The 15404-nt window shown below is 36.4% G+C and overlaps 1 protein-coding gene across 8 annotated transcripts in view; it reads right to left on the bottom strand.

Moving 5' to 3' along the window:
* Positions 1-546: 546 nt before the first annotated feature.
* Positions 547-15404, bottom strand: part of CLOCK (clock circadian regulator) — a 70149-nt gene continuing 55291 nt past the window's right edge. For 7 of the 8 annotated variants that reach the window (XM_081959452.1, XM_081959451.1, XM_081959448.1 and 4 more), the window contains 10 exons: positions 14750-14897; positions 14400-14475; positions 13157-13298; positions 12813-12913; positions 11795-11884; positions 11132-11290; positions 8698-8904; positions 7562-7767; positions 5937-6204; positions 547-4692 (listed from right to left, as the gene is read on the bottom strand). In XM_081959452.1, coding sequence (XP_081815578.1) covers positions 4516-4692; positions 5937-6204; positions 7562-7767; positions 8698-8904; positions 11132-11290; positions 11795-11884; positions 12813-12913; positions 13157-13298; positions 14400-14475; positions 14750-14897 — 1574 coding nt within the window. In that variant the 3' untranslated portion in view covers positions 547-4515. The remainder of the gene's footprint in view (positions 4693-5936; positions 6205-7561; positions 7768-8697; positions 8905-11131; positions 11291-11794; positions 11885-12812; positions 12914-13156; positions 13299-14399; positions 14476-14749; positions 14898-15404) is intronic. The other variant, XM_081959454.1, reaches the window with a different exon arrangement.

Raw genomic sequence — 15404 nt, 5'->3', positions numbered from 1 at the left:
TCAATCTACCCGGGTGCATCATTATTTTATATTTTAGTGCTGGTCTCTTGGAAAGACTCTTCCCACTTAAAAATATTTTTACTATTTTGTATCCTACCCTAAGTGCGGTTACCCCCATCACTACGCCATCTCAGTGACTAGCCACAGTGGTTAACAAGGATTACCTTTTTCAACCAGTTCTTAAGCAACTAACATGGTTTTATCTGACAGCTTTGGACTTATGTGGATGATCAGTCATTTTTATTCTTGTCAGCTGACAGCAGGCAGGAAGCCTACAGATTGTGACAGACTGGAAAAATTTATTTCACCAGCAAGTAAACTTCTACATAAAAATAATGGAAGGCATATGGAGAGCGCTGACTAGATTCTCTTAATATGTGTATATATATGTTTTTTGAGGTTTTCGCGGGTGTTAATATGTACGTCTTTGGTTGTTCGGGTTTTTTCCCGCGTAGAATTGGAAGTATCATCACGACGTTTCGATGAAGTCTCATTCATCATCTTCAGGTTGGTGCTTCCGGCTTGGTGCTCCGCACCAAGCCGGAAGCACCAACCTGAAGATGATGAATGAGACTTCATCGAAACGTCGTGATGATACTTCCAATTCTACGCGGGAAAAAACCCGAACAACCAAAGACGTACATATACGATTCCCTCTAGAATTCCTAGAAGCTCATCTTTGGAGTCTTCCTTCCCCTCCAAACCCCACAAATGTAAGCAAACCTAAACTACCCTTCTCCCTTTCAGCAGCACCTCCTCAGGCTTCCTATCCCTTGTTCAACTGTTGCTCCTGCACAGAGGTTGGCATCTTGCCACGCCCAGGAACTCATTCGAAACCTCTCTGCAACTGCACTGCTGGGATTCAGTGGCAAAACGACTGGATTTTGCCAAAACAAGTTTTCCTTTCTCCTCCCCCCCCCCAAATAAAAAAAAAAGAATGGGAATGGAAGCAAAATGTTCCCATCCCCACCCTTCACACTACCCGACCACCCTGAAAAAGGGGCCAAAATTGCACTGCCAAGAACTGGCCACAAAATGAATACAGTTTGGCACTGTCTCAGAGTTTGATTGTGGGAGGGAACTTGCCTCCCGGAGGTCTCCCGTTCCCACTTCCCACTCAAACGCTGCCCCTCCAAAGGCCGACCCATTTCTCCATGTCAACGGAAGGCCTCCTGCAGCTCTCCAGGAGGTCAGGAAGCTGTAGTGTGGTCCCTGACCCTGTACAGGTTGCCCACCCCTGCTTTAGCTTAAGTGCAATACCCACAACATGAACTCCCAGCTCCTCGTGCCCACTCCACCCGCCCTGCCTTCCCCAGCAGAGACATTTGGCCATACTAAATTACAGATGGTGGAATAACCACGCTTACAATTTCTGAGATTAAAAGTTAAAAGTGAGAAACACCAAGGCTATACGCTAGCCTTGAGAATCTTAATGACAAACTTGTCATTAAGAGAAAAAGCTGGATCTTTTCGCTATGTAGGGCACATTGACACTCCACGGAAGCAAAAAATATTCAGACAAAGTCATCAGCCAGAAAATAATCATAAATGCCAACATACCTTCTAAAAATTTTTTTGTTTCGTTGAAGTATGTCTGGAGTGCTATAGAAAAAAAAAATCTTTAGTATTTGCTTTTTACTTTCTTACTACTTTTCTTCCATTAGCTCACCTTTTATATAACCTCCAAAAATACATGTCACATCTACTGATACTGTAGTTGTGTTCTTTCTCAATCAAAATTACAAAGGAAATCTATACCAAATGAACTGCCCATATTGCTCTGCACTCTTAGGCTAAAACCTTGATCTATAAAGCAATTCCAAAGCCCTCCCAATTTTCTTATTTAATGCTATAATAATATTCTAAATAGCTTTAAGCCCAACTAGACAATCATTTACTACATACAAAGGTTTTTGTTCAACACAACCAGGATTGGGATTACAACAAACAAGTTACGGCAGAACAGAGTTATTTGCAATTAAATTCATAGAACTATTTCCACATTTCTTATGTATGTAGATAATAATGCTACGTAGTTTCCTATGTAAGCTACCCACTGGTTTCCAGTATTTGCCAAGAGGGAATAGGATTAATCCAATTCTTTGGTTCTTTAAAAATAAATCTTAAAAATTTGATTACGGTACAAGCTATTAAAACTGTTGAATGATGCATGTGGGGCAGGGGGGGATTGGAACCATATAAGGCTACAGCAATGGAAAAAAACTTGAAGGAGCTGTTCACATATCACATTAAACCATATGCCTGCCTTAGTAACAAACATGCTCAAGCATATCTACCGGTGCGGTCATAAATGTGGCTACGGTCAACCCACATTGTGGACAAGCCTAGCATGTTTCCCACAAAAACCAAGAAATAAAGCCAGGAGTGGCATTTACACAAATTATGGCTTCATTCTCTGATTTCTTCAAGACAGGTGAAAGCAGAATCTTGCATATGAATGTTATGCTCAATTTATCTACCACTTAGAAAATAGTCAGTAGATGTACAAGGGCACATTTACAACTAAGATAAGCTGATAGTTTAGCATGATACCTGAATAGCATCTAAATTAACCTTAGGATAAACACTTGGTATTTTCTACCAAGATGTTGCTTTGCCCAACCAGCACTACATTCTTTGCGGCTTTCACTATAACTTTGGTTACGTTAATAAAGCTCCTCCTTATTACCCAATCTTTCTTGATTCAGACATTCCTGCACTTTTTTTCCCTTTTAGATACCCAATTAAGTCTTTTCAAACTTATTTTGCTCTGCAGACGTGGATTTTAAAACTAGTACCATAAAATATATTAAACTTTTTTTAAAATCTGTACAGAATTTCAGTTGGATCTTTTTATTATCTTTATGAAGTGAATTTGTCATCTGAAGTCTTAATACAATGTTATCCCTTTATATCTTATTTAGATATTCCACCTCATTTCAGATAACTCAATTTAAATTGCTTTACAAATTAGTTGTGTTGTTACTCACATACATGTTTTGGCATAAATTTAGAAAAAAATTAGATGCATAATTTCAAATTGTGGAATGTGAGTAATTACACTGCAGCTATTCCCTTACTGAATGTTTAAGGAGAGTGCAGCATTTTAAAAACATTTCAATTCTTAATTTGTACAGTTTTAAAAATACTTATATGTACAACTACAATAGAGACTTAGCTAGGAAGCATGTTTTGTTAGTGAACTAAAACTTCAAATATGGTCATAAATTCAAGATAATGTAATTCAGTATGTTTAGCACTACTACCTGAATCAAAATCAAGGCACTGTGGAGGTTTTATTTGTTCTGCTTCAAATGACCCTGAATTATCTGTGATTAAATAAAGGTTAACATTTTACAGGAGAATAAAAAGATTCCAACAAATTCCGAAATCACATTTCCCACGGCAGAGAAGTTAAAAAGTGCCTACAATTATTAAATTTAAATATATTTTGTGCAAATTATTCCTATATTTGAGTCATTTGTGAAAATCATGTTCATATTTTAAACCATATGTTTTACATAAATATTTGCAACTATGTATTATATCAAAAGACAGCTTTGGGGAATCAAAATTCCAAACCATCAAAAACAGAGCAGTGCAAATTCCTATTTTTTTTCCAGAGAAAAAAATATTCATGAAATGATACATGACAAATGGTATTTATGAAATTGAATGCCTTGAACCCCCACAGTTCAAAGAGTCAATTATTTCATCAATAATTTAACTTGCAAAAATTTCCACAAACCTGAACACACTATCACCTCATGGAACAAACTGGACATTACACATAAACTACGAACAGGAGATTGTGCCCACATTACAGATGAGAATAAATGACCGTGCAGGTTACAGATTCCACGATGGAGAAGACAAACAGGTATAAAACAGATGAAAACAGTAGTTTGAACATTTGGTGAAATTTTGGGAAAAAACATATTCAAACCAAGTTCCATGCTTCATATAAAATATCCTGCTCTCTTGCTTTTTACCAGACATATACACAGTATTTTACAGTATCTGTACAATGAAGATAGATTCCATTCAATATTTTGAAAATATTTACTGTCCTGTAATATGAAAAAAATAATAACTTTGCTTTGGAGCATAATTGCAGGCATACTTAAATAGCTGTAGCAACAGCCTGTCCATCATAACACTTAATCTGAGCAAACTTAATTGTAAGTATCTTGTTTAGTCCACTGAACATTTTGACTTTGATCTGGACAAAGTAACTCACGGCCTTTGGAGAAAAGCCAAACACAGAAACCAGAGCAATTACATTCCTGGCAAAAGTCAGCATGTCCCTGTCCCGTCATCTCTTCCAGCTTTACACCTCCTGGAAATCCCATAGCACGTTGTACAGTTTTCTTCAGCAGATACATTCCAGGCAGCTAAAAGGACTTCAATACTGTGCATTGCAAAATCTGTCGACTCCTATCTCACCGTCTCCAGTGCAATTACAAGCTGAGCAGTTCCCCTGCCAGTCTTGCTCCCAGTAGCAAAGCCCCCACACTATTGGGGCGGCACTTTAGAAGCCTCTGTCATGCTGTCAGCTCTGTGTCGTGGCATTTGCGGTGGCTGTGACTGGGACTGCTGGTGATGCGACTGGGCAAAAGTGCTTTGTTGTAGTGGGAAAGCAGCAGAGAGAATCAGTTGCGTCGACTGATTTCCATGAAGTAATCTGGATGTCTACAAATATATAAACGAGAGGGGGAGGTTAAGCTGTCAGAACAGAAGCAGGTTACCTAACAACATCACATTATGATCCCATACTGTAACTGCAACTTATTATACAGAGGGAAAGGGGGAATTCCCTTTTTCCGATGTGTCCAAATAGGGTATATATCCCACAATATCTATATATAATAGGAGCCCGTTTGGTCTAGTGGTTAAGGCTAGAAGACAAGACGCCAAGTCCTAGTCCTGCCTTAAGCATGAAAGCTAGCTGGGTGACTGGGCTAGTCTCACTTTCTCAGCCAAACTCACCTCGCAGGTTTTTTGTTGTGGGGAAAATAGGAAGGCGTATGGCCTGTGTCTCTCTCTGTGTCGTCGTCCCCCCCCCCCATTCAGAGCACTAAACAAATGAGTTATATGCTATGTCACAAGCTCTTTTTAAACATATTTAGTTTTAAAATAAAGGTTGTATGTTTTCGTGAAACTACATTTTTTGCTTTCTTCCTACTGCTATTAATAAGAACATACGCTCTTCAATTCTGGATTTTTCTTGCCTCTTTATATTGTAATTGGATCATAAATAAATATTTACTCATGCCTCTTACAAGCAAAGGGAAGCATATATAGACATATGCAAGGAATTACATATTGGCAAAAACAAAAATTTCAAAAGAATTTTTTTAATGAAAGCAATAGTTCTAATTGTAAATCAGAAGAATGCCCGAGAGGTGCTCACTACAGGCATTTGTTTTAGGGAAGAAATGCAATATATAAATCCAACCAAATCTTTTGCCTGAATATCTGACCTTAAAACTATTTAAAAATTCACCTTTCAAGAACAGAACCTGGTATTTTTGGCAATTCTTAATATATGCCCTGTGTTATTCACCTTGAAAGGTGTGCACTGTACACCTAAGCCAGGGGTATCCAAACTTGGGAACTTTAAGACTTGTGGACTTCAACTCCCAGAATTCCCCAGCCAGCAGAGCTAAGCACATAACACACAAGCACCAAAGTTGTAAATTTGCATGATCTGTCTGCGGAAGATGGTTCTACCAAGTTCTTTGAAGATATCTCTAATTTGATGTGGGGTTTTTTTTCTTTCAATCTTGGCATCTCTAAGCTGTATGGGACTTCAACAGATGGCTGTGGAATTCTGGGAGTTGAAGTCCACACGTCACACCTTACTAAGGTTGAGAAACACTACTCTTGGTTTAATTGAACTGGGGGTTCAGAGAGCTGGTTCCTTCTGGTTTCACCTGTAAAAACTGTTGAGGATGCTGGGTCAGCTGAGCCTGAGCTGGAGGTTGAACTGAAGCAAGCTGCTGCTGGGGCTGCTCCTGGGGCTGCTGCTGTTCCTGTTGCTGCGGTATTGATAATGTCTGTGGTTGCTGCTGCTGTTGTGCAGCAAAAGTCGGATAAGCAGTCACCACCTGCCCCATAAACATGGTACTTGGTACCATTACTGTTCCACATGCTACAGGCGCAGTCACTAATTTTGTCACCAGCTGTTGGCCTTGGGAAAATCTGTGAAAGCAAATAAGCATCAGTTGTCTCTCCCAGGTATTCTAAATTAGGGTTATCAAATTATACAATACAATAGCAGAGTTGGAAGGGACCTTGGAGGTCTTCTAGTCCAATCCCCTGCCTAGGCAGGAAACCCTATACCGTTTCAGACAAATGGCTATCCAACATCTTCTTAAAGACTTCCAGTGTTGGGGCGTTCACAACTTCTGGAGAGTTGACTTAATGTGAACTGTATTGGCTTGGACTGCCAGTAAGTTTCATACAAAAGAGCGGCCTTGTTGAGAGAGAACAAGCGTCCAACGGATCCAACATTTTGAGTGAGATCTACTTTTATCAGCAGTTTTTTAATACAACTAGTTTTACATGATGACATTTTCACTTAGCTAACTAAATTTTAAAAAAGTTTATATGCTGAAGATATATACTGGCAGAATTACAAATCAATATATTCACCAGCTAAGAAACATCAGTCTTTCCTGTTGGGAAGTGTTTGGTGTCATGACCGAAAAGGACTCTTCCCCCATCTTTATAGCCAAATAATTTCAAGAAAGTCAATGTCAGGCATGAAGGCAACCTGTTATCATCACCAGGGATATACAGGAAATGGCATCCAGTTAGTTGCTTTAACAAATCAGGAAGGGCTGACCTGAAGCCACAAAGTCTCCCAACATTCTGTCCCCAGAAATAATTTTTGTGCTTCCTCTGACCACAATTGTTGAAAACTGGCAGCATGGCCTTGTTGTTTTTCTTTTGCCTTATTACAGGGGTGTCCAAACTTGGCAACTTTAAGACTTGTGGACTTCAACTCCCAGAATTCCCCAGCCAGCAGAGCTGGCTGGGGAATTCTGGGAGTTGAAGTCCACAAGTCTTAAAGTTGCCAAGTTTGGACACCCCTGCCTTATTAGAAAAGGGACAGCACTTTGAGGGTGACAGCATAAAAACGGTAGGAAATCTTAAAATGAGCTTAATAAGCTTCCTAAAAATCCCAACCTGAAAGAAAGAAGAAACAAGAAAAAATATCCTATCTTTGCCTTCAAATATGACAATAATCTACCTCTGGTGCATCGTCACTTTACCCATGCTGGCTCTCCCTTTTCCAAGAAAAATTAAGGGCTGCAGCAGCAGACCTCCAGAAGACTGTCCCCAGGCATAGTAGATCACATCTCAAAATATCATATTTAAGTTGGTCTCTCTTGTTTCTTAATTTATTAAACTAGTTTCCTCATTTAATCCTTCTAGTTTTCTCTTCACAATAAAGAAAACTTTGCCAAGCAAAGTTTAAAGGGGAACTATCATACATACTGAACCTTCCAATGCTGCTATCCAGAACAATCCTGCCAGATTTGCTCACACTCACCTGATTTGCCTATCCTGGGCAAAGGTGGTGATGGCAGCATTCTGGTTATTGGTCTGCTGTAGAGTTGAAGGAAGTTGGACTACACTTCCTGGAGCCGGCTGGGAAATTACCATAGTGTTGTATAATGGGGCTGATAGCGTATTCTGGCCTTGGGTGCTTAGAGACGTCTGTTGACTATGCCCGCTGAGAATGGTTTGTTGATTATGCTGCAGAAATAAAATATTTTGTCAGGACAATTATTCAGCTTCATTCAACAGATGTGAACTATCACTATTCCAACGGAAAGGAACAGTAGTCTAAATTGGAGTGTTAACTATGAGCCAATTATAGTACTCATACAATATCCTTTTCTGAGCTTAGCTGTGACTATAAACATTATAGCACTAGAGATGTAGATCTTATGATGAAATTGCGTACAGCTAGGAATCTGATTTGGAAAAGAATAGGAATTAAAATAAGAGGAAAGCCTATTTCTGCACCTTTAATCAAAAGAATAAAAGATACTGTTTATTACACATTAAAGGATCAATGTAAGATACTTAACTGAAGGAGCAATTCACATTACGACATGCTCCCCATGCAATTCTCCAAAAATTGATTTTGGCTCATGAGTTACACTTTCCTGCCCTGTAAGTATTTCCTTATGCAAAGAAGTCAGTTTCTTCTTGAAGACATGTGCTAACAAAAGAAATGCTGCTCAGGAAGCACTCTGGATATCACACAGATGCAAGAGATGTTTGTGACACATAACTAGGGTATGGAGTACTTAGACTTCATGTCCAGAAAGTTGCTTCAGAGCATACAGAGACTCAAAGAGGATCACATTCCATAATGGCAGATTTCAAGAAAAAAAAAGGTGGGCTGTTTTAAAGAGTTGCACAAATATGACAAATTTACTTCACCCCTATGCTCCAAATCACTATTTTGGAACTGAATCTGAAACATTACCCAGTGTTTCTCAACCTTGGTGACTTTTAGATTGGGTGGACTTCAATTCCCAGAATTCCCCAGCCAACGTTGCTGGCTGGAGAATTCTAGGAGTTGAAGTCCACCCATCTAAAAGTCACCAAGGTTGAGAAACATTGCATTACACAACTCTGCAAAACGTCACCGTATAACTGAATCCTATCTACTACCTGTGCTGTGGTACTTTGCAGAGATTGTTGCTGCATCATGTGCTGAGAACCAATATGTCCACTGTTCATGCCACCTTGGATCTGGTTAGTCTGAACAACCTGGCCTTGCATGCTTATTGGGGTGATCTGTTGAATAGTTGAGGCGTTTCCAGAAGCTAGCTGTACAGACCCAAAGTTTAACCCCGGAGTAGATTGCTGCAAGAACATCTTTTGGAAGAAACATAGTCCACATCAATGCTTAAAATACTACCAACAAACGATCATCGCATAATTATTTTGTATAGTAACATTGTTTATGAGAAATTAAATGTATCCAATCAATATACTTGGAAATAAGCCATTCAGTTCAACAGAGCTTGCTTTTAAGCAAACACATAAATCATAAAGTCCCTAGTGGCATATATTCTAAATCAGCATTATCTTTCTACTTTTTTTTCAATTTTTCTAACCTGGTGTCCTCCTGATATATTGGCTATGTGCAATACATTTTAAGGGCAATACATTGAAGAAAGCTCTGGTAATTAATAGCAGAACATATAATAATATATCTATTAAGGAAGACAATATTTGTTAATAACCCCTACAAGTAGTCCTTGTTTAGCAACTGATTCACTTAGAGACTATTTGTAGTTATAACGGCGATGAAAATTAACTTTAGGAGTAATTCTCCTTTTTATGACGTTTGCAGGTCTGTAGAGCAAAGAAAAGCTAAAATAAAACAGAAGACTTTCAGGGAAAGAAATTTCAGACTGAAAACGACTCTGTGACAAGCAGAGCCAACAACCATGGTGAAAAATAAAGAGACGGTAAATAGAACAGCTCTTTGAATAAAGAGAGGATGTGAAATTACACAGAGAGACCCCAGTTGCTCCTTGCAAGCAGACCACAAAGCTTAGGTTTTGAGCACTGGGATGTGAGTGAATCGCCATTTCACTCAAATTGCAGTTGGAGCCTTTAAAAGGACATTACTTTCTCATACTCCCCTTTCTAATCAAATTTGGAAATGGCTGATTAACTATTTTTCAGCTATCAGAAACCTTTGGCTTAATAAATATGAAAACTCTAGCTAAGCCTACCATTAATTCTTTCATGAAAGAATAACTACAACCTTAAGAACTTTTAAAAATTGAAATAAACAGAAAAAAGATGAATTAAGATTTTGATTTTAGAAAGTGATAAACTAAGAGCCCAGATAAATCTGAAGTAAGATGTTGGAATTAATTATAAGAATTCTTCCCATGTTCAAGTTGTTCTGAACATAAAAGAGATAAAGAATTTCAAAATTTGGACGCTGGAGGGAACTAAAGGGGAAGAATACATAAACTATTACAACATTGGAAATACTGAAAATTACTATTGAAAAATGGAATCAGAAGTTAATATTGACAAAGTAAGTAGCAATCTTTGCTTCTATGGATAGATTGTATCCAAGTTATTTTGGAAGAAATGGCAAAAGAGGAACAAACCCACAAGATAGAGACAGATACAGAGTTGAAAATGGATTTACAAATGGCAGACTACAAGAAAAACATGGAAAAAATGGACATAGAGATTGGCTGATGCTTCAACAATAAAAAAAGGAATTACAAATAATAAACCAAGGGAGTGATCGGGGTAATTATTTTATATTCTACGAAAGAGATTTGTTAAAACTTGAAAGAATCTAGTAAGAAAGAGTTAAAAAGAAAGGAAAAGAAATAAAGTTCTAGGACATTACTTGAATGGATTAAAAATTAAGACTGTTAGAAGTAAAAGAAAGAACTATAAAAATGTTTCTTAATTAAGGTTAAAATAGTTAGGTTATTTCCTTAATGGACTGTACCTGCTACCACAACCAAAATGATAATGCTTTATGGATTTGTTTATAGATAAGACATTGGATGAACAGATCCAATTGGTTGTAAATTAAGAGGAGGTGAAAAGTTAGTAAAATAGTTTATACTTGTGATGAAGATTGCTAATTACTTCTTTAGATACTACTTTTCTTTTTCTTTACTAAATTCTTACATTTCTTTCTTTTTTTCTACTTTTTTCTTTTTAATCTGTTTACTTTTCTATTTTTTCTTTATTGTACTTTGCATTATTTTTTAACTCTTTAATACATTTTAAAAAAATAAATCAAAGTCATAAAATTGGGATGTCTCACTTAATGGTAAAGTTGCAGGTCCCAATTGTAGCTGCTAAATGAGGACTATCTTTAATGTTAATTATCCAATTAATTAATATAAATAGAATTGACTGTATGTTTGTGAAAAAAATTTCTAAGCAAATGAATTATCAAAATATTGATAGCTGTCTTTATCATGAAATTTTGTAGATAAAATACTACAGTTCATACTAGCCAATAGAAATATAAACACAATTTTCATATGTTGAAATCAAATCTCATTTTTTGCATACTATCTACGTTCCTATCTAATTACTTCAAACTAACCTGGAGGCCTTGTCCATGAACCATCTGGAGTTGTTCCTGAATTTTTCGCAGTTCCTCTTGCTGGCGATGGATGTTTGCTTCTATCATTCGTGTTCTTTGCTCCAATTGGTCCTTTAAGTGTTGCATAGCTCCTAATTGAGCAGAAAACTGAAGCATTGGCTACAAAGCAGAATTTTTTATAAAAGATCTGAATCAGTAATCAATATGTTATAAGAAAAGTATCCGACTATTACAAAGCACCTGACTGTTAGCTATATACACATTGAAATCAATTTAATCAGCTAAAGTATTACACAGCATAAAACAACCAAAAAATATTCCAACATAGAGAACAGTGACCTTTTAGAGAAACCTTAAAAGTAAACAAGGAGAAAATTTAAGTTAAGTACTTAAATTTTATATTGCCTTGGCAACTGACAGCACCTGGCCAATCTTATCTGGACTGGCGACCTGAGTAGGATCAGGCAAAGTTAGTAGTTAGGAAGGAAGCCTTTCAGAGACCATCGATCACACTGGGCATTTTAAAAACAAGTTACTTCTCTCTAAGAATTGAATCTGATTCAGCTAAGATCTTTTAAATTCTGTGTTAAATTTTGCATTGTATCTTCAGTACCCTGCACAAAGTATCTATTTTTGCTTTTAACATTCAGATTGAGTTGTTACCTGAGACATGCTTTGCTGAAGTTGTAAAGTTGCAGGCTGGGTCATCATTGGTTGTGCCAGAGGCTGCCCAATGGATTGTGAATTTAAAGGCTAAAATTAAAAAATATACACACATATAATTATTCAGTTAATTTCTTTCACACCTGATGAAAACAAAGCAACATTTTATTTTAATAGCACTGATATCAGGAAAATATTTTAAAAACCCATCCTTTTGGGGGTGTTTGTTTCTACTGACATAACTGAATAAAAACAAATCCTCCTATCCTATAACAACAAGAATGAAACTCAGCCATGCAAAATCATTTAATGAAGTCAGTCTGCTGCTTCTGATTTGCCTTAGTATAAATACTCATAAAAAATGTCAAATGTACATCTCACAGAGGCCAACAGAAATCAAACATTCAAAGAAGAAACCTCAGAGATTTATCCCAGTGTTGCTCTCAGGGAATATAAAACTTTCTATAAACATCTTTTTCTTTGCACCTAATGATTATCTGACATGGAAGAGGTGCAAATTAAAAAGTAATTCTAAAGAACATGAACATTACAACATTTATAACCGAACGGTTAAACTGTAAGACACCAATTTCAACTCACTAAAGTGAAATATATTAAAATCTAATTTCCATTCAAATATGTGTTATTCTATATCAGGGGTGTCCAAACTTGGCAACTTTAAGACTTGTGGACTTCAACTCCCAGAATTCCCCAGCCAGCAGAGCTGGCTGGGGAATTCTGGGAGTTGAAGTCCACAAGTCTTAAAGTTGCCAAGTTTGGAAACCCCTGTTCTATATGATTTGAACAGCCAGATGTACTGGGTGACATTAACAAAAAGGCTATACAAATGTACATAAAGAGCACAGGGCAAAAAAAACCTAGATATCGGAAAGCTTCCAAAATGATTACATGTAAACTGGATGATGAGATAACCTTCTAGAATTCACTTTTCTTCTTAAAAAAAATGAAAGTAACATTTCTTAACTTTGGAGAAGTGGTGCTACTTCTAAAGGATTACCTGGCTACCAAGCGAAGCTCTCCTTTGTGCAGACTTTTCATGTGCAGATAAATTTTGCCTTGGAGGAGTGCTAGTATCCACTGTCATCTTTGTTGGTGTTGCTAAAGCAGCAGCCAATGAATATTGAAAGATAATTTTATTAATCATCATCCTAAAACAAATACGCTTAGACAAGTGCTTGGTCTTTCACTGGAAAATTATAAAGCTTTTAAAACTGAAAACAGACTTCAAATGTAATTTCTTGTCCTTTGTTTTTTAAGTCTCTTAGCTTCAAATAGAACATAACATAAATAGACTGTATAAATAGTCAACCATAGGAAAATATTTCAATTCTCGACACTCACATGAAGGATCCGAAACTGCAGTATGAGAAGATTTCCTGGAACTCCTAGAGGAGGCAGAAGGTGTGGGGCTGCGATCAAATCTCTCCAATGCTTCTTTGAGACTCACTGTATTTATATGATTGTCAGAACTAGAATCCTGACTCTGGGGAGGAAAATAAGGTTTTTCTAGCTTATCCAAAACAAAACAATAGGAAAAATCAGACTATGTTTTTAAATTAGGCAGATATAGACTTTCATAAGGGCAACAACATTTCAATGGCAGTCATCTACTCTCTCTCTTCCAAATTTTTCCAGTTTTGCATGCCATGAAGTAATCCAAATATCTTCCCATCCCAGCCCTGGCTTACAATCTTTGTTGGTTTCCACATGTTTTCTTACAATCCGGTAAAAAAAAGGGTGTAAAGCAGGCATGTCCAACCCATGACCCATGTGCTGTGTGCACCCCAGAAAGCTAGCTTGCAGCCCCACAAGCTCATAAACCTTTACCATTAATATGTGCATTTATAACATTAACTATATTATATATTTTATATATGACCCAAGACAATTAACTCAATGTGGCCCAAGTAACCTAACCCAAAAGTTGGACCCACCTAACTATATGACTATAAATGAAAAACTGGAAGGTTAAAGTGCGTGTGCATGTATATAAATGTGACACTGAGAACGACAATATAAATCAGAGAGACAATATGAATCAGAGAGAGAAGGGAATAGCAAATTCTTCAGGAATGAAAGCTTTTTAGAAAGGAAGGTGTAGTAATTTTAGAAATGGTTAGAAATAACCATGAGAACAAAGCAAATGTTTTGTTGTTATTTTACCCATATCATATTTTGCAAAATTTCCTGTGCCTTCAGAACCAAAAGTGCTGAAGATTCTTGTAAGGATAGTATGTTAAAGTTAGAAAATACTAATAGATACATTGTAGAAATGGCATTTATTAGCATTCTACACATTGTTCTACTACATAAAACAGTTATCTGAAATTTATCTTTTCTTCTTCTTTTTAAACCTAACAGAATATTATTAGAACCCTGAATACTTATTATTTCTGGTCTTATAAACATAACAAATAGAAATAAATGTATTTATATAAGTACTCACATAATGTGAATGCATTTTTGGAGATTCAGTTCACTTTATAGATGCACATTAATTTCAAATCATTTAAACCATTCACCAGGTGAAAAGAACAATACATCAGTAAAAGGAACAAATATAAAGAAAGAGCAGAAAACGTACTTTCTCTGCTATAATCTCTGGCAGAGATTCTTCTATGCCAAGTTCGCGCCGTCTTTCTGCTCGAACCTCAGCATAACTACAGATAAGTAAATGAAAATATCAGGATATTATCAAAATACAAAAGCATTTGCACCATTTAAGATATTAGACTTTTAGTTCTGTAGAGGTCTATACCAAAACCAAAAAATAATTATATCGGCAATTCAAAATTAATGTAATCATACATTCTTGACTAACTCAGATATTTTTCACTAGCCATTTTCCTGAAGCTTAGTTGAAATAGCAAAAATAAAATAGAAGTAGAAAATGGTTTTAAACAATTAAAGTAAAAAGTGATGCAGAGTTGTTACCTTACTACCGTGTGTGTACACACAATAAATTCTGGTCTAGAATTCCATTGATGGTAAGTGATATAGTAATGAGTCTGCAACCAAATCCACTGCTGGCCTTTTGTGAGGAATCGGTAATAGCAGGATTTCCCTTTCCCATACTGCATTACTACAAGATGAAACAACAAAGGGGGGCTTCACAAGATGCCAATTTTGGGATATGGTCTAAAACAGTTTACAACATTTGTTTAAATTTTCTTGATAGGAATCTAAATAGAAAGAGTTTAAATCTGCTGGAACTTATTATATAAGGAGAGAAAATATCCAAATGGCAAGACAGAATCAATTCTGAACAGACTATTTTTTTAAACCAACAATTATTTAATTTTGCTCGTGCTATGAATCATAAAATTGCATACATTCATTGCATACATGCATTGCTTTAAAAAGTTGGTTTAAAAAGAGTAGGCAGAAAAAGGCATTTTAACCTAACTTTTAAAATTTGTGAAAATGTGCCAATCAAAGTGAGCTAGTAATTAATAAATAAACAAACAAGGAAACCTTATTTAAAAATATGGAACATAGTGTTATGAATTTTATTCATAATGATGCACCATTGGTGCAGTCTTTAGAAGCATGTTGAATTCCCTAAGCTTTAATTACAGGGGGAAAATAG

This window comes from Natrix helvetica, assembly GCF_964273705.1.
Source record: "Natrix helvetica genome assembly, chromosome: 7".
Lineage (NCBI taxonomy): Eukaryota > Metazoa > Chordata > Lepidosauria > Squamata > Natricidae > Natrix > Natrix helvetica.
Note: the sequence above shows the minus strand (reverse complement) of the source record. Positions and strands in the feature narration are given on the sequence as shown.